Genomic DNA, 25,003 nt, shown 5'->3' with positions numbered 1-25,003 from the left:
GTATGAGTCAAAGCCTTACCCTGTATATATTTTTGGTATTACATAATTTTATGAATGAAATGAAAAATTTAAAAATGGTACAATTACCCCTTTACCCCCATAGTACTGCGTGTGTCTCGAAATGGCTTTGTTTATGGGGGAATTCAGATCAGAATATGCAAGGACTAACACATATTCTGCCTGCTCTTTGTATAGTTCAGTGGATGTATGGTGTAGGAATACTTGAGGGACAAATAAACATACATTCATTTTTATATACAAGATTTCATTTCAAATGAGTAATGTTACAAAATTAGATAAGTGATTCACTGTGGACTTATTCTTACGTCATTTCAATATCTGGCGACAAATATTTCAGTTTAATAACCAGGCTTTCAGGGGCAGTAATATCAGCTACCAATATCTGACTGCCGTCCTCCAATCCCAATTCCACCAGGCTTTTATTCAAGTTATCCCTTGTTCTTTCTTCAATACTCTTTATGGTTGACATATACAATGTTTTATTTTTACCATTAACAACGGTGGTCAAACCAGGACTTTTCATCTGGTATTGGGCACTTTCAGTTAGAAGTGTGATTATATCCTTCAGTTTCATTTTTGTTGGATCGTTGATGTCAATAACTTGGGGCACTTGGGAGCATACAAGGCAATTCTCTTTCTTTTCAGCCTCATAAGTATACGTGTATATTCCATCAACATCATTGAAAACTAGATAGTTTTTCAGGGTGAGGCAACAGCTTGTTGCTATTTTGAAAACCTGTAATTCATTCAAGTTCTACAATGAAGCTAAAGGAATAGCTCATTATACAAAGTTCTTCCTAAACTTCACCCGAAATTATATGAAGAAATACCTGGGATATATTTAACTTTTGTTACAACTCCGAACGAGAGATTTTTGAAATTATTTTTAATTTTCTCATCATCCTGTGATCTGTTGATAATTATTGAGACAAATTGAAAAAAATGGCTTTGAAAAATTGTTTTGGGCCGATCTGGGACTCTCCAAAAGGAGAAAACAGGCGAATTGATTCATTTTATTTGGTTATTACTGAGCTTCAAGGATACCACAAGAAAAAATTTCATGGATCCATGTTTCAGTAAAAAACTGCTTTAAATCAATTGAAGTTATTAGACTTAGTTCCCCATTTCTCTAGATAGAAAATAACTGTTCGTTAACTCTTACCTCTGTAGCACATACTGCAGCTATCACTGCATTAGTTGATGCAACAGCTGGAATAATATTTTTAACAACACCTTGTACCAATCTGTATGTCACCCCTGGTATATTGAATTGTTGCGCTCTTTCTAAAGACTTTTCATAGATCCACCCAACGTGCTGAGGATCATCGCCATCTAATGTTGCATTGAAAGGACTCTCTTTAGGCCAAAGTACTACTTTGACATATTCTATGCAGTGTTCAGGGAGGCGAGGAGTGTTAGCGATGGTACACAAAGGATATGTGACCTGAGGAGGATATAAATCAAGGGTGCACTCAACACAGGCACTAATCCCAGGAAAAATCACACGGGCATTTCCTTTAAAACCTTCAGTACCTACAATCATAATTCTATAATAATTTCAGTGTGAATTGAGGTATGTTTTTATATTTTTACCTCCATCAACAAGAGGAATTACACTGCTTTGATCTAATACTCCATCTTCATAATTCAACATTGAAATAAGCATCCCATTTATCCATCTTCTAGCAACAATTGAATCTAACCCACACACTACAATATGAAACTGCTTATAAAATTCCGAATCATAGTCCTGAATCTTGCAGAAATGGGGAACAACTTGACATCCACTTATTCTTTTATTTACAAAGGCAGCTGCTACTTCAGCCTTAGAATTGCCTATATCTTTCGGCCTGAATAAGAACTGCCTATTCAAATTGGACAAGTCAATGGTGTCCATATCTATTATGTGAATGTGTTTGAAACCCATCATAGCTAGGTCTTTCAAAAGTTCACATCCGAGACCCCCTGCGCCAATTATCAAAATCTTACAAGTATTTCTGATGAAATCTAATAAGTCCGGACTTGGTTCAAAATCTGGATGGCTGAATGGCCCTGGTCTTTCGAGTACTTTTCGAAGATGACCCCATCTCTTTTCACCCACTTCCTGCCAGTCCCCCATTGTTGATGAATACTTATTATTATTGAAAGAAGTATATCATTTATATGATTTTTGAATTAATCCATTGATAAATGTCCATTCAAAAATCAAAACACAGAATCATAGAGCGGTCGAGCCGTGTGAAGTTTGCTTCGCTGACATATCCCTTTGTATTCTATGGACAAAATCTCGAAGTTACCCGAAGTAGCGGCCAGTGGCGTACACAAACAATTTAACGGAGGCTCTCTACCTGCTCTACCCTCATAAAACTGATGGGTGCATTATTATTTTTTATTTGATAATTCCATCAATTCGTTTTATCGTTAAAAATTGTTTAATACCACTTTTCGATGAAAATAACAGAAATGACGCGTATCCTTCAGTGGAGAGAGGGCCTCTCTATCCTCCATAGTAGGAAATACCAAAGACTTTATAATCTTTGGGAAATACAACTCTAAAAGTCAATCTAAATTCGCAGATCCTCCTTTTACGTAACAATGGACCAATCAAAAATTATAACTCGTAAGATCTTGAGTTCTGATCATTGAGGTCTATCAAGGAGGATATGGATTATAAATTGCGCTATAATTGCAAAACCTATCTAATCAATCTAAATTGCAAAATCTATCTAACAATTTATGCAAAAAATCTAATATTTTTGTGTTGAATTTCTGATCATTATAGCATTGGTAATCCCAGCTAGTCCATCTATTATTGGGCTTAGGGCCAAAACTCAAAACAGAAGAAATTTACCAGCAAATTTTGATTTCGAAATTTTTTGAAATCCATGGTGAATCTGCCATTTTTCCACATTAATTGATTAAATAAAATTATTAAATAAAATTAAGTAGTGGAATGATGCCAAGACTGAATTTCTGGAGTTTTAATGAAGGCTGAATATTTGGGGTATAATTACCCTCTTTACCCCTCAACTAGAACCACCCATGGAAACGTGATCAGAGAACACTAATATATTCCATAGAATCTGGTCACAAGCAAAGAGAAATAACTCTTACCCTTTGCTACATAGGTCAATTTTCAAGTAGATCGTAGATCATTCACATTAGTTTAAAGAATGCGCAAACTCAAATTTGACATTTAAAATTAAACCGTTTTCATTTTTCATCATCGATATTTATCGAATTATATTTTATTTTACTGGTATGTTGAAAATATGCAATATGCGTATTGTACTTCTGTAAAACTATAATTCCCAAATATCGTTTAATATAAAAAAATAATTCACTCATTGTATATTTGAATACAAGAAAATTGTTTACTAACAACGAGTTCAAAAATACTGAAATATGAAATGAGAACATTTTTATAAACAATACAAATCTTTATTCCACAACATTCAACCGGCAAAAAATCTCGTTCTTAGCAGTAAATGATTTCTTCGCAAATTTATATATATTAGATGGTGAAATTTTAATTCTCTACTACAAACAATATTTTTTAACAAACAGAGCATCAATTCCAATCCCATGATGATCAACATCATGATGGAAGCTTCAACTCCTGCTAATAATAAAGGAAACAGTCTGAGACGAAGGACTTTGATGAAGTTAGTTGATACACCTATAACATCAGTAAGGTTTTGTATGCTCCATAAACTAGCATGTTTTCTCAAATATGTTATTTTAGGAACCAATTAATGACGAAACCGAAAGATCTTCAAGACGAAGCATTATTGAAATACAGAAAAAGGCTCAAGTAGTAGCGCAAAGTCCATCCCTAAACGACTCAGTCAGATTTAGTGGAGAGCAAGAAATAAAGGACCACTTACAAATATGCACCAAATTATATGCTGAGAATGTGTGTAAACTTTCTTTCTCTGCGAAACTTTCCCAATAATAATTGCCTCCCCTGTTCCAGAAAATAACTACAGGCGTAGCTTGGCAGCTCCAAATTATAGATTTGTTGAGAGTTGTATCTAGAAAACAGAGCAGTGACTCGTTGCAAGTCGCAAGTACTTCTCTAGATATTGGAGCCAAAGTGTATGGTTTACGTGTAGATGATGTACATGCAGAAGGTTTGAAATTAGCCAATTCAATGGCACGTTTCGCTGCAAAAAATCAAGCTCCAGAAAAAGGTAAGAAAATGTTCCAAAAATAGAAGACTTTTTTTTGGCATTATATACAATGCTAACTTAACATGAATTGTTAAGTCAGCCATCATTTCAAGGTCTTCATCTTTATATTTTGAATCTAGTAACGTACGTTAATATTTTTACTTGAAATATGTTTTCACTTATAAAACACAATAGACGAGAATATATTCTTCTTTTCAAGAAAATGAAGATGTGGAGAATAATGTGGAAAATCCTGAGGATGCACCAAAAGCTAAAAAAAAGAAGAAGACTCTAAGATTTGACGCAGGGGTAAAAAATACTGTGGTCAAGGATAGAAACACTCTACTCGCCCCAATTCCACAATTAGAATCTGTTTTTTTCTCAAACAGGATCGATTCTAATTTGAGTACAGTAGATAACCTGTTCACCAATAGTTTGCCAATGGATAAATCATGCTGTAAATTATTAGCCTTGTAAGTTGTGGTTTATATTCTTTCATTGTAAAGTTAGAATAGTTATCGAATAGTTCTTTATTTATTTCCTTAAAGTTTTTTCAAGAGTCAACCCTAACTTTTTGTACCAGGAGTCAAGCGAAACATGATTTACGATTATCTTCAACCTGAGTACATGCATTTTCAATATTTTTGCTGTTATTTTCCAGAGGCGAAGTGAAAGCCTGGGTAACAGGACCTGACGAGGCAGTTGAAGGTCTCGAGGAGCCAAAAAGTTTCGATATAGATCTTCTTCCAAAGGACGGTAACATATGTACCCCATTCCAAAACTTCATTTTAGATCAGTGGAATCCAGACGAAGAAGATCAGTAAGTTTATTTTTTTTGTCTGTCATTGTCTGTAATTTCCAAACTTCGAGCTGAAAATAGTCCCAAAAGATTGAAATGGACTCAGTTATAAAGAACTCGTAGCCAAAATCAATTCTGTCCATCCGAACGTGTACACTCAATTTTTGTTGAGGGTCCTAAAGTAGTGGTTATATCAGAATTTTTTCTTCAATACTTTGAAAGTATCCCCCCCTGGGTGGCGCTGGGAAATAACTTATAACTGTCCAAGTCGTGCTAGTATTCAATTCAAAATATTCTGTATTCCATGCCTTTTCTACCGAGGTAAGAGTTGTGTTGCTCTGATGAGCTCAAATAATACCAAAACCATTGTTAACAACTTCTTTTCTTCGATGGAATGGCCTTTCTGTTAGTACCCCAAATTATGGTGTTTGGCTAACATTTCTGGATATTTATATCGACGGGCGTCTGAATTTATTCTGATAATCGCTTCATAACTTCAGTTCAGGGGTTAATTTTATATTAATATCATAAGTAAGGGTCGAGTTCTTTTCAGAAATAAAAAAAGTTTTTCCAATGGTTATAGATCGTATTTTATTGTTTAGGAATAACCCCTCCAAAAACGATGTATTCGATAATGATGTAGTGGTTTATGATGACAACGGAATACCACTACATGAACTAGACGGTTCCATACACGAAGAGGATTTCAACGATAACAATGATGGTAATTTTACATATTTTCGACAAGATACTTGCATAATTTCATATTTGCACGATTTCAGTGGGTCTTGCCGAAGATGACGACGAGCCGCCAACGGAGAACTTTTTGGCCCAACAAATACAGCACGATGTGGCTCATGTGGTTGATATAATGAAAACCGAGACTACACTTCAGAGATCTGAATATTCCTATAATACTGTGATCACCCTTGGCAATGGAAAGGTGATAGAATATTTAGCAAACTCAGCTCAAAATATCGATAGCGGATATACAGGGTGTCCCAATGAAAAGGGGCAACCTCCGATTTGTCTCGTATTATAATGCATCCTCATTTCATACCTTCCAGGTCATTGATCAAATATGGGCCGGACCCAGCCATTGGAAACTCAAGTTCTTGCGTAGGAGTAAAGCAAGATATTCGGGGGCCGTAGAGGCTCAGACAGTAGCCAGGCAAAAGAAAAAATTGAAAACGAAAGAACCAGAACCGATAGATCTTTTGAATTCGGAGGATGTGGAGGCGGAGCTGGAGAAATTGAAGCGGATCAAGATCAAGAAAAAAATTTATCCTTCCAAGTAAATTTTTCCAAATACATAATCGATGTTGTTGTTATTATTGATTTTTTTCAGTAAAATAACCCTGCCTTTGCCGGATGCCTCATGCCGTAACATGATGAACGATGTTTATGAACTAATGATCAAGCCTGGTACGATAGTGACCCAAGGTAGAAACGATAGGGTGGAAGACACTCAAGATAATTTCGATAATATGGGTCCTATGGAAGCGGAGGTAAGTACAAACAACCTTTCTGAGAAGTTATCGACGGAGTTCATCAAAGTTTACTGCTATAAACAGTTTCATCAAAAACTGAATACAAAAAGCTCTTAAGATGACAGAGTTGGAAAAATAAATCGTAAAAATTATTCAAAGTTGTCATCATTAGTTGAATATCCGCGCAATCTTGCCCTACGTTAAAATGGGGTTGAAATACAGGATATTTTCAAAGGTGAGGCTTTTTTTTGACAGAAGGTAGAACTCATCAAAATGAGTCGTTTAAACAAAAATTTTCTCCATAAAATATCCAAGATGGCTGAGATACAACCACTAAAAGTTCGACAAAATTTAATTGAATTTCAAGTAAGGGACTGTGGAAGGTGACTCCTGAATTGCAAAAACGAAACACAACATAAACATATGGCTGGACGATGAATGGTTCAGTACCAAGTTCATCGGATTAGATGCATCAGGTCACTCTTGAGAGAATCATAATTGTTGTATTGTGGAATTTAGGGTGAAAAAAATGTATAAAATCGAGGCAGTTTCTTGAAAGTGCCTACGTTAGTTATGTTGAAAAAGTGCTATGGGAAAACATCCCCATTTCATCCCATTTTTACGACGATTGTTGGAATGTTCGAACAAGAAGATTGTGATGCCCACTGTGAAAAAAGTCGTGAATAATTTAGACGAATTTTATTTGTGAGATTTTGAAGTATTATTCTATTTTTTACACTTGTGTCCTAAGTCTCTTCTGTCAGAGCCATTTCATAAAATCGTGTAAGTTACTAAAAAATAATGAGAACCATTCGGCAATCCTAAGTTTCCATTTACATTACCAAGTAAATATCGAACGAGCCAATATCCTAAACGAAACAACATGGTCGAATCAGGAGATAAGTTTTTTCCCACTGCTATGCGATCATTCAGCCAACAAGCGGTCTACGGTCGTATTAGGATCATTTTCAATTTTTTTTTCAACTTTGTCATTTAGAAAGCTTTTTATAGGTGATTTTTGGTGAAACGCTTCAATTTGACCAGTTCTACCTTCTGTTGAAAAAAAGCCTCGCCTTCAAATACAGCCTGTATAATATAGTATTAGTATCACTTTGAATACCAACAAAATTTCACCAGCACATTCAATGCCGTTACTCGATTCTTCTACATTGTTTACCTCTCTTCCACAATGTAGCAATTTTGCCCACTATTTGGAGAACTTATACAGAATCTCGAACATTTCGTTGGTAATAAGGAGCTCTATCCGGTAACAACCAAATTCTCTGTAGAATATACTAAAAATTCAATGATGTGCGCAAAAATTAAGGTTTTTTCTTGTCCTAAAACCTAATATTTCCTGAGAAACATGGGGAACTTACCTGTATTATGTCTAGTAATAAATGGTAACGGTTGGCTGAATTAATGCTGAATAAGTTCATTTGCGCAGTCTCGAACGATGATTTTGTAATTTCTTGTTAGATTACAAGTGCAACTCGCTTTTCAAGTACTTATTCTGATATACTTCGAGAAGACTAAAATAATTACTTTTAGGAGCACGATATGGACAATGACGATGGTATGGATCATATGGATCACATGGATCATGACCCAGGAAACGATATTGAAAGAGAACAAACGGAAATATTTAGGGAGGAACAGAATTTTATGGGAGACAATCTAGTGGACGCGCCTGAATATGTATATATTTTTGTTTTGCCGTGTTTCCCTCACATTTAATTCGGATTTTTCTTGCAGGCCGCGAAAATATACATTCCATACGCGTTGCAAGCGAAAAAAATGGATATGAAAAAACTGAAGAGCTTCATTTGGCAGACGTTAACACAAAATTCGGCAGAGGTAAGTTCTTATTGTCTTCCTCCAATATCCTTGATCGTAAATACTGTAGCGAATTATTCACCACTAAAACTGGGACACGCTGTATTTGATTAATATAAAATAGCTTACTTTATTCACAATGGTTCTTATATAAGCTTATATTTTGTTACATTTTACAGAAGACGAAAAAAGTTATGCCGACGACATTCTCCAAAGTTTACGGCCACTCGAAGGTTACGCTTCCTTCGGCAATGGCAAAGGAACTCAGTTGTTCACTTGCCTTTTCTGCAATACTTCATCTTTGCAATGAAGAAACCCTTAAATTGACACAAGTGCAAGGATCTAAGGATTTCATGATAGAATCTGGTTAACTGGATGTCGTTCTATAAAAGATTAAATAAATAAATACTTCAAATTTTATAATTCTAGACTGAAATTATAAAAAAAATTAAATTTGTACAAACATTTTAGAATAAAGGATACTGTTTATTCAAAGCTTTTTTAATGTCCCCTACTGTTAACGAGCGTCTGCTCTTGCGCAGCTTATAAGCCCCTACCTAACATTTTGAAAATAATTGCCAGGAAATCTGTTTTGGAGGACATAGTCCCTGCAGCCCACATCCAGGTACTAAGAACTTTTCGAGACAATCAGTTGTTTCAGGTTCGAAGTTGTTTTTCGGGAAGTGGAATATACAAGTTGTTTTATAAAAAATGCTAACAAATTCAGGATATTGTTCCCTGAGTTATTTGGAGTAGAAAGGATGCCTTAGGTCCAAATAAGAAACGAGTTTCTGAATATTTTCGAAACAGCTTGAGATATTCGAACGAGATTTGGTAATACACCTTGAGGTGATTATTTCACGTTAAATGCCTCGTCTTCAGCAACTTTTCAATAAATACATAATTGAAAACCGTTTCGTTATTCTAAAAAATATTGGAGACTGGAGTACAGCGAATTTTATTACATCAGAAATCAGAAAGCTTTCCAAATTACAAGAATGATTGAAAAATGGTCGCCTCCAGCTAAGATGCAAGAGTCCAATCTTCTCTTCACAGATTGCCGAACTCTCTCAAAAACATCAGGGTTGTGACTTACTGTTGGAAAACATGTGACGCCCTGTATCTTTGGAACGAACCATTTCAGGACAAAGGCCTACAAGACTGGCTACAAATAACTCAAGTTTATCCTGTTTTTATGAAACACCCTGTAGACAGGCCTTGTCTTGTTTTTCAGTAATACTTGATTAGTCATATCCTCCTAATATGATTTTGTAAATAAAATGCCAGTTTTCTCCAAAACGGTTCATTTTAAAGCAATAAACCCAAAGTACTTACCTTTTTTTATGTAAAACACATTGGCACATCAGAATTCGCTATGCAAATGCCAATTGGTCCTGTAGTGTAAAAGTTGGGGGGTAAAACTTTTGTGCACATTCAATATCTCCGCCACTGGCACATCTAATAAAACCGAGTAAAGTGCAAAAAAGTAGCTATTATTAGTGACAATGCGTAAACAAAAACTCAGTAATTCATACGGTTCCTGAGTTATTAGCAAAAAACTGAAAAAAATCTCGGAAACGACAACCCGGAGGAAAAAATGGAAGAGAAAAAAAGGTTGTTTTTTCATGATAAATCTACAGTTGACCGTTGATACACCTATTTTGGAACACCCTGGATATTGATGAAAGACCCAAAAATTTCTAGTTTTAGAATCCGTAATTATGTTTATTGATATAGTAGTACACGAGGAAGAAAATGGTTAATCATATCATTCATATCTAACATCTGCATCTAATTGCAGTTAATGATAAAGACGCCTCCAGCTAAGATACTTTTTGAATCGCCGAACTCTTTCAAAAATATCAGGGATATCTTTTTTTGTTGAAAAACATATGTAACGCCCTGTATATTGGGAACGAACTATTTCAGGAAAAAAGCCTTCAAGGCCGGCTACAAGTAAGTTATGTTTATCCTGTTTTTTTTAAACACCCTGGTTTTGTCATCTTGTTTTTCAGAAATACTTGATTAGTTATATGCTCCCAATATGATTTTGTGCTGGGCAAGGAGATTTCTCCTTTGTGCTGGGTTTATGCAGCCCCCCAGACCTAAAGGAAGGGTCCAATATAATTGTCAGACGACGATCACGTGAACGCCATCAACCAATGAGATTGTTCCTGCCTTACTTCTTAGAAAACTCTGCGTAAACCCACCATTAGAGGGCAAATATATTGGTGAACGACTCAGGAAATTCTGTTTTTAGAATCCGTAATTATGTTAATTGATATAGTAGTATAAGGAAGAAAATAGTTCATTATACCTAACATCTGATGGCAGTTAATGATGAAGACAGTGTGAAAAATAACTAAAGACTTACCATCTCGAGAGGCAGTTGCAGGACTGCCAACAAATAGAGTTCGCCTTCAGATGCAACAAATTTCTGCTTCCACTTATATCACGCCGATGTAGATCATGTTATTCAAGTTATTCAACTGAAATTTTTTTTTGCGCTTTTTGAGAACCGAGATGCCTCCACATCCATACTTTTGCGACATAAAAACTTATAAACTCACCATTATAATGGAACGAATACAAATTTATTTCGTTTACCCGTTCCAAGAAAAACGTTGGCCTAACGATTCACAAGTCGACGGAACACTGATGCGTTCGTACCAAATTACACGTTATTCAGTCCTCAACTTTTTTGTGTGGCCACACAGAGATAGGAAATTTTTCATTACTTGTGCGCATTGGAACAATGATGCGACGATCGTATACTGTTTTTCTTCCTACAGTTCAGCATTTAGGCAGAGCTGTCATTGTGAGTTATCTAGTTTCATAGAAATGTGTTTCAAAAACAATTTATTCATAACAATCGAATTGAACTTTGAATATAAAGCCGAGGGAAGAGTTACTTTCCCGCACTAGTGCGGGAAACTGGTTGAAACGCACTGTAACAGATGAATGTCATTTCAGAAATCAAACTAATTATTTGTATTGAATTTGTTTTAATATCATAATCATCCAAGCGTACAAAAATATATATTATTACCACGTTTACACAATTCGCTTAAATATATAACATACTATACGTACTCTACAGCTTTGAAACTAAAGTATTGCTTCAGAATTACACCTGTGCGACTTTTATTTATTGATAAAAAATTAAATCTGTTATCACATTCGATTTTATAGACATCTGTTTCGTTTTCATTAGAACCGGAATTGAAGCGCTAGTGGCTAGGTTGACCACACAGGTGGAATTCATTAACATTAATATAAGTGCAATTATATGTTTATTAAAAATTGTTGAACTCTTCTCTCATGGTATAGCTCTTGGTGGATGAAAGAAGCTTCAGAAGCAACATCCGAATATCAAATAATTTCAGAATATCGAACATCAAACGAGACTATTTCTTTTACCTGTCGGCTACAAAATAAAACTAGCAGCCTCCTCAATCAGACTTTTCGTTTATTAGGAAGTAGTTTCAAAATGATTTGCAGTTCAAGAATGAAACATCTTTAGAGCTGAAATTAAATTTAAAATCTTTCACCAGAAAACACCAAAGGAAATCGTTTCCATTTTAAGCTACCATAAGTGCTATATTTGTATTGGGATATCAATTCCTGTATTTGATGGTATTTCTTCAACAGATTAAAAATAAAAAAAGTTTTTTATGGAAACTGGTGGTGCCCTGAGACATGCTTGAATAAAAAGATCGAAAATAATAATTTACTTAAAAAATAAAATCTACATGTAAAACCTAACATCCAAAAATTTAAATATAATGAGGTAGATATTAAAAATTCCTAAGATACATAGAATACATACACAGTTAACTACCAAGTGCATAATAAAAAGTCATCTACAAAATGTACACATATACTAATAGACCGTATATATATATTAACATAAATCAGAGCAGATTCAACTTTTAGTCATGAACAAATTCAATGAACCATAAACTAAAATTATCAATTAATCATCGTTAACTTGAACCATCGAAGAGGAAAGTGTAATAAAATTTTTAAAAGAAAAATAAAAATAAATCGATAATCTATTAATCTCTTTTATACATATGTTGGTGAAGATCTATTGCAATCGTTTACAAGGATATAATGAGCTGAGGTAATTTATTATTCACTTTCATCCCAGAAGTTTGCTTGCAACTATAAAAATATATAAATATAAAATACAGTGAATTAATAAAATAGAAAGTACAAACTGCATGAGGTGTTTGAGGTTAAAAAAGCTGGAATGTATTATACAAAAGGTAACTAGGAATATTCAGAAAATGTAAATATAGAGGAATGTTAAACTGAGGTAGTTGAAGTTAGAGGACAACCCTGAACGAAGACTTAAGTAAATTAGTGTGTGCTTCATGAAAACAGCTAATCGTTAATGAGTATTTCCTGATTCAATTAATTAGAATGATGAGTTCAGAAACTCTTGACAACCTTTTGAAGTCTCAGTGGAAACGTAAAAAAAGATTCGACATTATTTGGCAGTTTTTTCAACTCTGCCATTCTGTAGTATTGCAACACTTTTAAGTGTTTGTAAAAGAAATGTATAGGGTGTTTTTGAGAAAATCATAAAGTTGATCAAGACCGTTTTCCCCAAGATTTTCAAATAGCAACCTATATATTTCAGTCGATCCTACATGGAAAATGGAGATGGTTAACTTGATGAACCATATACACAAAATGAAAAGTTTTCCCTTTTTTTTTCCAAGTTTTTCACTGATAAATCGGTTTCTCTTTTAAGTATAGGGTTGATTTAAGTGATCCCTTCCTTTTTTACGTAGAATCGACTGAAACTACTTAACTATCGACTACTTAAATTGAAAACGGAATAAAAATAAGTTTTTTTATCATATCACTTCATTTTTCAAGCCGGCACAATTCCAAAGATTGTGAAATGATTCAGGCAACCAAAAAGAATAAACATAATTTTTTAGTTTTTTCAAATACATATTTATAAAGCTGGTAAGCGTTTCTGAACTCGTCCATTGGAAAATGAAAATTATAGTTCAAATAATTTATTGAATATTCTCGAAACTTCTCAGGTAATTGAAAGATATTGTAAGAAATTTCATTATTTTTTGGACTAATCCACAGGTATTCCTTGAAAAATACACGAAAACCGAGAATATGTACTACACAAAAAAGTGATGAACCGACTTTCATTTTCTGAATCATGAGAAGCAATCTGAAAAAGTTCAAATTATTTGTTGAAAACCAAGCATTTTCAATTTAGTCCCAGAACATTTGATTAAAATGTGACGAACACTACTTCAAAAAGGAATAAGTAACCTATGAATGAGCAATACGGAGTGTTTTTCCAAAAACACAATATTTACAACAATTTTGGAAAAACCATATTTTGTACAATGTTATGTTAAGGCATAAGGCTTATGAGAAACGACTGCTGTATCATTAGATTTACGAGAACTCCCGAGCAAATAGAAAATTATCGGAACTATTGTTATTATTTCACGTCTTGAAATTGTTTCACTATAAAAATGTAATATGAATTTTACTCCCATCAAGATCAGCATCAGAGATCGAAGCTAGTATCATTTTGTTCTATTTTTCAAGCTGCAAGAATTGGAGGAAAATTTCAACATTCAGTTTATGCTCAGAAGTTCTCTCTGTTCACTTGATTGTTGAACTATAAAAAATGTTTGTACTTTAATTCAATGTTTTTTTTTTCAACAACAGAGCATTGTAGTCTTTGGGTATACATATAAGTATTATAAATAAATATATTATGGTAACGTTGAATTGTGAACAGTTAACATTTTTTTCAACATCAAACATTGTCAACAATAATTATTTTTTTCATGCATAAGTTTTTTCTTCGATACAATCTCACATACACCATATAGATTACTGTACAGAATTAATATCTTACTTGAATGAACTAACTATATATTTACGTCATCAGGTACTGGTTACAATAGTAAAAAACAGATCACCAAAATTTGGTGGCAAAAATATGTATTCATTGAAAGCTCCTGGATAATGTCTACACATGGTAAGTGATAATTCATGGAATAAAATGAATTGTGATGAAAATTAGTGTAGGGGTGAAAAAAGCGAACTTTGGAACAAAATCCATTCCCTTATATATCTTTTAAGGGCTGAATTAAGAAGATAAACCAAGCACAAAATGCTTCTAAGTCATGTATGCTAAACACGTGTATATTCTCACTGTAGCCATTGTCAAGGCCACATCTTGTACGATCATAAAAAAATATGTACAACGATAGAAAAAAACGTGCCTCTTGAGCAATTGCGTCACATAGATAAGAAATTGTATGTCGTTGTCACTGTTTTTTATTCGAATTATTTTCGAGATTTTTTTTTCATATACGAACGAATGTTTGTATTTAATAAACTGCTAGGCCAGTTATAAAAAGTGAAAATCATGTCAGACCCAACTGTCGACATGTTGTATAAAAATTGAGAATAAACATACAGTGCGAATAAACTCAATAAGTCAAAGCGAGTTTTGGTTGTGAATATGCTTCGACAGGACGATTAGTATTTGTTATTGCCCTTTTTTATGTTGGAAAATGATATACAGAAATGTCATAAAATTCTGATATAAGATAACTTGATATACCTTCAAAAATAGACATAAAAATTAGTATTGCCATTTAAAAATAATATCCATGACGTCATATCTTAAATTTGGGACACGCCGTATAACATTTTCTTGCGTCATAAGAGAGGCATATTTACAAAAAAACTTTCCTTTATTTCTTGTTGTAATTCCAAGTTGAAGACTCGTATTAATTTGTCACACAAGGGGTTTAAAACAGTTGTGAGGCATTTCACTTATTTATGATCTTTCGTTGAATTTTTTCATGGCTTCATGGTTTGTGTAATTTATTAATTGACAGCATGAAAATTTCTCTTTCCTCCTACGATAATATCAGTAAGAATGAAATTATCTTTTATCAAAGGAAAAGATTATATTGTGACAACAACTTGCATTGTAAAAACTTAAACGCTGTGAAATTTTTTTATAATAAAATGCACTGATAATTTGAAATTATTTATGGCGATTCGTTGATTATTTTTTCCTTCATGTGGATGAGAAATATACCGATGAAAATGGAAACATCTGTTTCAACATAGATAAACTATTCTCCAAGAGTATAGTTTATCTATATCTCTTTATAGTGAGTGAAAATTGATGATAATGAGACGTGAATATACCATGCTGAGACAAGAACAATATCGGGAAAATATTTCGAACGAAAACAATATTGCCATGGATACATTTTAAACCTATACGAAATATACAGTAGCGAAATCAGTCTGTTCATCTTTTACGATTAGTCTGTTAAAAGCTATTTTGATTGTTTTAGGATCGATTTTGGCGAGATGTCGAGCTTTCTCAAAGCCCTATTGAACAGATTTCAGTAGATTATCTCAAGAGAACGGTTACTCCAAAGGTATGGAGGTTATGATGACAATAATTATGAAAAGTAGACCATTTGCATTCGTTTGAACGTTCCCTTATCTCAGTTTTCCTATTGACTTTTGAAATTCATTTTATCTACCATAAAGTGATCATAATCTATCCGTTTCCTTGAACATTATGACTTCCATAAATCACTCGTGATGATCCACTTATTGCCCATCAAAGATTCATTAATCGCTCGTGATAAAAGGATCATTATTCAATGATATCAAACCTTATGGTCAAAACCGTAGACAGAGGCTCTGAACATAGAGATATTGCTACATAGCAATATTGAAACAAAAACGGGAACAAAAAAGAAAGAAAAACTATAAAATTTGCACTTCTCAACAAAGCTATAGCCCCTCAAAAAGCCAAAGAATGTTTTTAAATTATCTTCAAAAGTTTTCATGATGCATGTCTACAATTTCTCTAGCTGTAGCTATGCGATACTTAATCAAATGAAACGAAAGTTAGCCCAAAGTCCGATTCATGCGTGTGTAAAAATCGGGGAGGTAAGGGTAAAAATACGCGTAACTTTTTTGTACATTGGATTGTTGATATTATCATATGAAATTGGGAAATTCAATGAGATGCAATATTTCGAAAAAAAATATATATTTTTTTTTATTCAGCTATCTGAATGAAATGCTGGATTTATAAACTCAACTGAAGGAAAACTAGAATCCAAATATAATTTTCCTATATTAATCTTTCTTAATTTTAGTAATAATTTCAATTCTTTGTTCAGTTGAGTTTATAATTCTAGCAAAGTGTTATTTTACGCCTTTGAGTTGGATACAAGAAAGTAGGATATGTAGAGATGATCAAAACTTTGGCCTGTATTGTTTTCATTCAATCAAGTATTGAATAGGTTGAGAATGTACGAATTTTTAGATTTCACTAGTTTCTTTTTCCCTAGTTTATTTTAGTTATTGCGAATTAAATTTTAAACGGGATCGCGAGTGTCATTAGCGCTTATTAATATATTAACTTGGGCGAAAGGCTAATAACAATCTAAAAGAACTTTAATAGTCATTCCTGTAAGCAGCCCCCGCCCTACTGTTAAATTTGAACTTCATATTAAGCCAACTCCGTCCGGTTCGAGTTCTTACCCTTCCGGAAGTAGTTTGGCTGGCGGTGCGAAAGCCACTTAGAACAGGAAAAGGAGAAACAAACCCGCAGCTCAGTCGGTAACTAATCAAGGATGAATCTAAGGACAGGGGAGAGGAAAAGGAATGTCTCCCATGAACTGAAAATCGTAAAATTCGGGCCGGTAGAAATTTCTTTGCACCGGCTTATGGGTGCCTACGAACAAAAACGCGGTTATCTCCAAATTCATTATGTTCTTACACGTTGCCGAATAGATTTTAGAGATGAAAAAGTGGATGCAAACGGTGTGGAATGTTTACGGTCTCCTACGCTTTCTGAATCTTGAATAGAATTAAAATTGTAATTATTAAAACCAAAAACGTAAAAAAATCCCAGACTCACTTTGAAATGAAGACGGAATTTTAATCAAAGGGTTTCTTCATTTTTTAACCGCTCCATATGCTGTCAGTTTTTGACCACCTGTTCTCACACGTTGCCGCATAGTTTTTAGAAATGAAAAAATGGATGCAAACGGTCTGGAATGTTACCGGTCTCCTACACTTTCTGAATTTTGAGTGGAATTGAAATTATGATTATTAAAACCAAAAACGTAAAAAAAATCGCGGACTCCTTTTAAAATGAAAACGAAATTTCAATCAAAGGTTTTCTTCATTTTTTAACAGCTCCATATGCTGTCAGTTTTTGAACTAACGCGGGATAATATTTGGACTGCATTATTCCAGAAATAAACTTTGTCGATAAATAAAAAAATTTCAGATGTCTTTTCTAGATTTGGCAAAGAAGAACATCTTCGTGATGTGTTCAAAATTGGCCTTGTATCTAATGAAGCTAATTTTCCTGTATCTGTGTCTATTGGACAATGCTTCTCGTTTTTCCATTTTATATGCAATAAATTGTCGAATGTTCTCAGTGTTCCTGTATTAATGAAGGGTGCTATCGAATGAAATAAAAATGACATGGAAATAAAAAAATTGCAGCATTTTTGTGGAAGAAACTGCTCATCGTCATGCGTCCATTCTTCGCATAAACTTGCGAAAAACGCATCATAACTCAAATTTGTTGTGAAGAACACTCGAGTTGTTCTATAAATTTATGAAAATTTTGTTGCAACAAGTGACGAACATAAAAATTCGACAAAAAGATATTTATAGAAAACTAATGACGTTTTTCACGAAGAACAAACATAAAATAGGCACTTAAGATCTGACACCACCAAAAACGATGGATATAAATCCATCTGGAGATCAATTCGTCTGGTCCGATGTTGGAATTTTTTTTTAAGGCTGGCCATTCAAGATGGAGCCATCTACACACTGCTACACCGTGAATAACCAGCGTTACTAGATTAAAACGTACCGGACATGCGCGACCTTTTGTCAGTGTGAATAGGCCCATATAGCTTTCATCCGACATCTCACCAAAACGAGCCACCCAGCAAAAAACTCAACATCTCAACGTAATCTAACGTCTCACGTCCTTACATACTAAAAGATAAAGTCGTCTTTCTCGAAAATACCGTCGATTTTTTTTTTAAATTACATATTCACCCCCGACTCCTGTCAGACGTTGGCGCCCATCAGCGGCGATATCTTCCGGTGCTGCCCTATGATGAAGGGGTCGTCGAACAGGGAGCACGTGGTCTCCAGGTCGAGGTCCTTGCCGGAGAAGGGTACGGCCTCGTCGTCCAGGCGGTTGCAGCCGTTGAACAGGCCGTTGCATTTGTTCCGTCTCTTCGGCGACGGGTCGATGTAGTGCTTGTGCCTGGGCGTCGTTATACGGTTGGAGTTGGTGTCGTCCTTGAACAGGGTGTACTGGGGCGACCTCTTGTAGCCGTTTCGCTGGACGTCCCCGTTCTTTTCTTTCTTCTCGAACTGCGATCAGGAAGGCATTAGTCATTCAGGGTAGAAAAAATTGTAATAGTGTATTCGTGATGCTTAAAATACCGCTTCGACTTTTTACAAGGGGAGCTTTCAACTTGTACAGGGTCCTTCTCGACTAGATGGGGGTCGATAAAAGGATGGAAAATTACTAGGGAGTTCTCAGCCAGTGGCGGCTCGTGGTCATGAGAGCTGAGGAGGCTAATAGTTTTCGAGGAGTGTTGGAACAAACTCTTATCAGTCAATAAAGTATACTTCTTCAATATAATGAAAAGTTGCCAGTTCTAAGACTAATTTTCAATGCAAGGGGACGCTATATGCTTCTTTGACTTGTTATGCCTTTCGATAGAACGCGGTATATTTTTCAAATCTGAAAACCCCGTTTTGAACCATGAAGTATATTCTGAATGATGAGAAAATAATAAATCTGTCCAGCAGAATAATTTTTCCCGTTTGATCGATCCAGTTAACCAATCACATTTGTCGTACCAAACAATACTGAATACTGAAACCTCTATTCTGACGATTTTCGGTAGACTTTAGTGTAATTAAATTTGGTGGAGGTCTAGTAAGATTTTAACAACGTGTACTGTTAATTCTCAATATTCAATTCCATTTTATTTTTTGATCCGTATCAGTACTTACCCCTAACGCCCTAACAGAACAACCTATCTTAACAAGAATATATCACATATTTCCCGAAGTTCCAGTTCTCCACGAAGTCGTTACATTCAAAATGAAAATTGAAATCATAACAACTACCGCCGGAGATCAAGCGAATATAGTCGAAGACGGCACGAAAGAATCGATGGAGAACAGGGGAGCTGTGCCTCCTCTGGTACATTTTACGGGCGAATATGGTACAGTAAGTCAGCTGAATTCTTGTTCGGCTAGTATGTGAGTCCAGAGAACGTATGCATGAGTTACACTATCAACGGAGGCAGCAGGCCCAACATCCTCCGTCCGAATAGGCAGTCCTAGGAAATATTCACATTCGATGCGGCGGACGCGTACGCGGCCGGTGGATTGTATGATTGTTATGCTGGATTTTTATGAGCGGAGAACCGAAAAATGAACTAATTTGTATCTGAATATATCTAGTTCAGGTGTTCGGAAAATTTATATAGAAATTACTTTCTGAAAATAAGGACATGCCCAAAATGAATGTATTTTAGCTCTAAGCTTTATGAGGAGGCTTAGCCTCCATTGCCTCCTCTGACGAGCCGCCCTTGTTCTCAGCCAATGTGTATTTAGCTATATACCCAAAAAAACAATTTTCAGAATATTTTCCGTTGGATTCAATCTCCGGTCAAACCGCCGAATGTTCCTAAGCTTCGTTAATTTAGAACAAATACTAAATGTTTAGCCAGGGACATAGAACACAGCGTATACTCGCCTCCTAAGGCACTCGCTGAGTTGTTGAAAATTTTCTACTCCTCACTCTAGGCATGATAAACAAATTAGGGCCAATTTCTCCAAAGAATAATAACTCCGCTTACTTAAACTCAGATTAAAATTCAAACAAACTCTTTCTAACATTGACATCTGCTTTCTCTATGTAGTGAGGTAAGGAGGGTAAAGAAACTACACAACACAGAGAAAATCCATTTTAACTGAAGTCAAGATGCGTCCTCGACATAAATCGGCTTTGTTTCCTCAACGCCAGTTCGAGAAAAATATTTTGAACGATTCTTTAGAAATCCTTAGAAAAATCCAAAATGTCATTAAAATTCAGTTAGTAAACTGTGGTGAATGAATTCATTGTTAGCTTTGACACATCAAATTAAACTCGGTTTTTATAATAATGAAGATGTTTTCGAAACTTGTTTTGATACCAATCGAAAAATTCAAACTTTAACGCCCTGTATCTCGAAAACGAAACCTTTGCGATCCCATGTTCATGACACTACTCATCTGTGGTTTTTTTAGCAGATTTGTATTAAGCCAAAGTAGGTACCCAATTTTTCAAATTTCACAGATACTATTTAATTATTGAACATCAAATTACTCGAAAACTGCGCATTATACGAGAAAATATGAAGAATAACTTAGTTTGAAGAGTTGTGTTCTTTAAATTTTTGGTATTTTCATGGTTCGTTATGGTCTTAATGAGAAAACAGGAAGACATGGGTGATATCTTGTGTTCGAAAAAGATGCATCAAATTGAATGAAAAATTATATTCCGAAACTCATTTCATTCGATAAAACCTTGTGAGATGTGTTCTAAAACTAGATGATTGGAGAGGTCTTGATATGTATGACTCATAAACAAAACAGGAACAAAGAGAAATGCCTATTCTGGCGCACCTCAATAAGTTTTCAAAAAATAAGCACCTACAAGTTGAAAACTCACCCTGTATAATGTGTGTACAGAGCCATTAGAGAGACAGAGCTGATAACGATTGATTAATTGCATGTGTAAGAGAGAATCCCATCAGCAAGAAGAAATTTTTCCCAATTAATAACGATTTTAGATATTTAGAAGAGAAACGATTGTTGGAAATTTTGTGCAAATTAATCTGTGGGCTTGAAACAAGTTACTAAGCATCATATACGTAAAGTACTTATGGTAGAATATTAGTTGATTTTTTATCATTTTCGACCAAAAACTTCTTTCTTCTGATAACCACTAAATTAAAAAAAAAAACAAAGACTATGGTGCGATTCCATTTTCTTTGAGCTATCCAACGAGCCGACGCATGGTATGTTCCATTCGAAGAAAATGTTGAATAGGGGTTGAAGAAAAACACCCAATTTTATTGCTAGAAATTGTGGGTGATTAAAAATCGATTGACGGGTTTTAGCGTTCTCATTTTGAGTAATTGGTTGGAGAAATATTAACTTTATTGCAGGCTTATGCTCAACCGCGTATTACCTTCGTTTGCATCGGGGTGTTTTATAAATCCAATATGCCGGCATAAATCTTGAAATTTCGAAAGGCCAACGCTCCCAAACATATTTGTAACTGCACAAGGAAGAAATTGCAGACACATAGGTGATTCATTAGAGAAAGGATATGGGTGATAAGAGAAGATAAACAAGAATCACAGCTGAAGATAAAAAGCACAGTGTTTAGTTAAGTTAACCTTTTACCGAAAGAATATGAGATGATTTTCCCATGAAAAAATTTCAACATCGAACGAAACGCAACTGAATTAATATTTCGAATAGCGCTTCAAGTTGCTGAAATTTTTCCAAATCCTAGAGTCGTCCCAGACATTTCCACACACGCATCTTACCTGTGGATTTTCGGTAATGTGGACATGTCCATTCGATAAATGACCATTCGTCAATGGCTTATTCAAACCATTCACATTGCCATTTGGAATTTCGTCCCTTTCCTAGAGAAATTCAGGAACGTAAAAATATGATATGAATTATCTGAATCTTTCAGTGTGTTGAAACTTCAAATTATCTACAGGTGCAAATGAACAGTTGCGAAAAAATTGTAAGAGTGATTCCTTGTCAAAAATACATAGTATCAGTCGCTTGTATAAATTTTTTTTGACCAGCCCATGCTCATATACAGTCCCCTAAAGAAGGCACCTGAAAAGCAATCTTTTTTTCTTAGAAACCATAAAACTAACAGAAATATAATTTAGCAACATTATATGGGAGCGAGAAGGAAATAAAAAATTTGGTATAATTAAGAAGATAGTAGTGATGAGCATCGAATTTGTCACCATTGTGTATATAGTACCCCAAGTAGGGGCTGCTCAAAAAAAAAAAAATATATGGAAGAAAGACTCACACGCTATTTAGAAAAGGAATCACCCCTTAAATTTTTTCGTAACGATTCATCTGAACCCTGTAAATTCTTGCGGAAATTTAAATTATGTGTAGATTTGTGTTCATGAAAAAATGGTTATCAAGTAGGATGTGGAATTTTGAAGGTAGATATTCCGTGGCTGAACGTAGCTATCCTTGGGATTCAGTAGTACCTGTCAGGTAATTTTTTCGTATTTTGAGAGAATCTGCTAATATTATTTCTTCAAGAGATTATTGATCTCATTTCAATGAAACTTAAAGTACAGGTCAAAGTTATGTTACCATTTCTAGTTAGATTTAAAGATGAAATGGATGTTGATTGACAACGTTATGTTTTTAGAGGGGAGGCTTCATCAGCAAAAAATGCATGACGAAACTAGAAAAAGCTCTTAGTTTTTTCTGTTTTCAGATCTCTTTCCCATTTCAGAAAGAAATATAAAACTTGCTTCCCTAAAAATTCTTCTTGATCCTATAACTTTCTCAGTGTATAACAAAATGTTCGTGTATAATGAACATACAGGGTGTTTTCGAAGGTGGCTACTTACCTTTGAGTCCAGATATACCGGCTGCGGTAACGCCTCGTTCCTATCCTCCTCGGCCACCAAATTCTCCGTCTCTCGCAAATCGGCGGCGCAGACGTTCTCCAGCCTCACCTGAACCGTACTGCCCTGCGTGGCGTAGTGCGCCACCGCAGGGTAGTAGTTGTTGGAGGCGGCCAGTCTGGCGTGGGCCAAATTCCTTCGCTTGACGCATCTCCGCCTCAGAACGATGCAGCTGATGCAACACGCGATGCAAATAAGGGCCAGAATGCAGCCGACTACCACACCTGAAGACGAAAGCGGACATAATTCAATCTGCTCGCTTGTTTATTTCGAAGAGACGCATCTTTGTTTAAGCGAAGAATAGTTCGACGATAAAACTTACCCATTTTCTGCTTGTTGGTGATTTCCTGCATTCCAGTTCTCATGCTATCATGCTGTTTGTACGCAGTTCTCAGCACGAAAGGAAACGTAGGGTCACTGAGCCCGTTGTCTGAAGCCGCACGGACAATCACGGTGTACGCTTCGGTTAGCTCCAGGTTTTTTAACATCACAGAAATTGTACTTTTCTTATCGAACCAGCAGGCCTTGAAAAGAGAACAATTAGAAAGGCTATTCGCAATATTAAAAAAAATGAAGAAAACTCGATTTCCAACCCTCTAATAAATGATTGTACTCACCGTATCAGATGCTCTGTTCGCAGGTACAGTGAGATAGGTCCATTCTTCAAGAGGCCTATTAGCGTTTGACGTATAAGTGACAATATAATTCATTAATCTACCATGAGTATAAAGAGGGGGTAACCAGGCCAGACAGGCCGTTGTATCGTTGATTATTTTATATTTTAAGTCTAATACTCTTGAAGGCACTGCAAAAAAAATTGAAACTGATAATGCGATTGTTTGATGTCATAACAATAATCCTTACCATCTGGATGGGTTCGGACTTCAATAGGAGACGAAAAGGGTCCATGAAAACCTTCGGCATTATGGGATCGTATTCTGAATTCATACATAGTATTTGGTTTCAAGTCTTCGATTTGCTTTATGTTGCTCAGACTGAAATGAGAATATAAGCTGTACCTAATCATTGATTATACAGTCAACAGCATGCCGAAGCTAGTTCAATTACAAAAATTATCTTCTAACAAACTACAGTACATATATAATGTTGAATGATGAGATAGATGTATCTTGAAATAAACAAGCACCTAACCGATTTAAAAAAAAATGTGTAGATGGTGTGGAATTTATGGAAATTAAATGAAAAACTGTAAGATTACAACAGCCTAAAGTGAAATTAATCGAATTCCATCAATGTGTAGTTACTTCACAAAGGGTGAAGGGCATTCTTACAGATTTTTCAACAGACGTTGCTCCACAGAAAACTACAAATTAATAAATTGTAATGGGGCTTCATTTTTTACGTAAGGTAGCCGGGATTCTTTGCCGTTTAGCTTCATTTCCAGAGTCCAGAGGTAAGATAGCACTCCATACTATTAGTTGAGAATCTGAGCTTCCACCTTTACCCATCCTCTTCCCCAACTTGCCCGTGTTCCACTTCTACTGTTAGTACGATTCTCTGCTGGTGTGAAAACCCGGGAGGGGAACAGACAGCACTCGGGGAGAGAACCACCGTTCTTTTTTCCCAACTTGCCCGTGTTCCACATCTACTGTTGTACGATTCTCTGCTGGTGTGAAAACTTAGGGGGGACAGAAAGTGTTCAGGGGTGAACCGTCGTATTTCTTTTCCGTCCTACTCGAACCCTAACCCTATCCCTGCTGAGTTCAGATTCCATTGTCCGCTAAGTGTAAGTCTTGGTTCTGAATTGCGAAAGAATAATCTTTTCCTTCCGTTCAACTCACTCCGTGATACCATCACTTTCTCGTTGCTGTTTGTATATCACTCCGACAAAAA

General features: G+C 35.2%; 3 protein-coding genes and 1 long non-coding RNA gene across 5 annotated transcripts in view; 1 reads left to right on the top strand and 3 right to left on the bottom strand.

Moving 5' to 3' along the window:
- Nucleotides 1-244: 244 nt before the first annotated feature.
- Nucleotides 245-2,235, bottom strand: LOC123318626 (NEDD8-activating enzyme E1 catalytic subunit). The gene is made up of 3 exons (XM_044905299.1): nucleotides 1,615-2,235; nucleotides 1,184-1,554; nucleotides 245-757 (listed from the first exon to the last, which is right to left on the bottom strand). Exons 1-3 carry the CDS (start codon nucleotides 2,138-2,140, stop codon nucleotides 323-325), a joined length of 1,332 nt encoding a protein of 443 aa, XP_044761234.1. The 5' UTR covers nucleotides 2,141-2,235; the 3' UTR covers nucleotides 245-322.
- A 991-nt stretch (nucleotides 2,236-3,226) lies between these two features.
- LOC123318677 (condensin complex subunit 2) lies at nucleotides 3,227-8,812 on the top strand. Its single transcript, XM_044905362.1, has 13 exons — nucleotides 3,227-3,280; nucleotides 3,589-3,711; nucleotides 3,767-3,937; nucleotides 3,998-4,214; nucleotides 4,414-4,666; nucleotides 4,855-5,013; nucleotides 5,595-5,716; nucleotides 5,775-5,935; nucleotides 6,060-6,286; nucleotides 6,341-6,500; nucleotides 8,034-8,180; nucleotides 8,238-8,339; nucleotides 8,498-8,812. Exons 2-13 carry the CDS (start codon nucleotides 3,607-3,609, stop codon nucleotides 8,687-8,689), a joined length of 2,016 nt encoding a protein of 671 aa, XP_044761297.1. The 5' UTR covers nucleotides 3,227-3,280; nucleotides 3,589-3,606; the 3' UTR covers nucleotides 8,690-8,812.
- Nucleotides 8,813-11,306: 2,494 nt separating this feature from the next.
- On the bottom strand, nucleotides 11,307-16,110 carry LOC123318772. Its single transcript, XR_006538394.1, has 2 exons — nucleotides 15,890-16,110; nucleotides 11,307-15,859 (listed from the first exon to the last, which is right to left on the bottom strand). It is a non-coding gene; the product is annotated as an uncharacterized LOC123318772 (long non-coding RNA).
- A 2,276-nt stretch (nucleotides 16,111-18,386) lies between these two features.
- The window catches only part of LOC123318720 (protogenin-like), a 68,321-nt gene continuing 61,704 nt past the window's right edge, over nucleotides 18,387-25,003 (bottom strand). The window contains exons 12-17 of one of the 2 annotated variants that reach the window (XM_044905435.1): nucleotides 24,014-24,144; nucleotides 23,767-23,954; nucleotides 23,472-23,673; nucleotides 23,093-23,373; nucleotides 22,019-22,120; nucleotides 18,387-18,773 (exon numbers count right to left, since the gene is read on the bottom strand). In XM_044905435.1, coding sequence (XP_044761370.1) covers nucleotides 18,462-18,773; nucleotides 22,019-22,120; nucleotides 23,093-23,373; nucleotides 23,472-23,673; nucleotides 23,767-23,954; nucleotides 24,014-24,144 — 1,216 coding nt within the window. In that variant the 3' untranslated portion in view covers nucleotides 18,387-18,461. The remainder of the gene's footprint in view (nucleotides 18,774-22,018; nucleotides 22,121-23,092; nucleotides 23,374-23,471; nucleotides 23,674-23,766; nucleotides 23,955-24,013; nucleotides 24,145-25,003) is intronic. The other variant, XM_044905436.1, reaches the window with a different exon arrangement.

The sequence above is a fragment of the Coccinella septempunctata genome, chromosome 8 (assembly GCF_907165205.1).
Source record: "Coccinella septempunctata chromosome 8, icCocSept1.1, whole genome shotgun sequence".
Classification (NCBI taxonomy): Eukaryota; Metazoa; Arthropoda; class Insecta; order Coleoptera; family Coccinellidae; genus Coccinella; species Coccinella septempunctata.
Note: the sequence above shows the minus strand (reverse complement) of the source record. Positions and strands in the feature narration are given on the sequence as shown.

Coding starts and splice junctions, on each gene's coding strand:
- LOC123318626 (XM_044905299.1), bottom strand. CDS start 2,140: ATGGGGGACTGGCAGGAAGTGGGTGAAAAGAGATGGGGTCATCTTCGA. Junction 1,555..1,614: donor AATTCCTCTTGTTGATGGAG/GTAAAAATATAA, acceptor TTATGATTGTAG/GTACTGAAGGTTTTAAAGGA. Junction 758..1,183: donor CTGCAGTATGTGCTACAGAG/GTAAGAGTTAAC, acceptor AATGAATTACAG/GTTTTCAAAATAGCAACAAG.
- LOC123318677 (XM_044905362.1), top strand. CDS start 3,607: ATGATGATCAACATCATGATGGAAGCTTCAACTCCTGCTAATAATAAA. Junction 6,287..6,340: donor AAAAAAATTTATCCTTCCAA/GTAAATTTTTCC, acceptor GATTTTTTTCAG/TAAAATAACCCTGCCTTTGC. Junction 8,181..8,237: donor TAGTGGACGCGCCTGAATAT/GTATATATTTTT, acceptor TTTTTCTTGCAG/GCCGCGAAAATATACATTCC.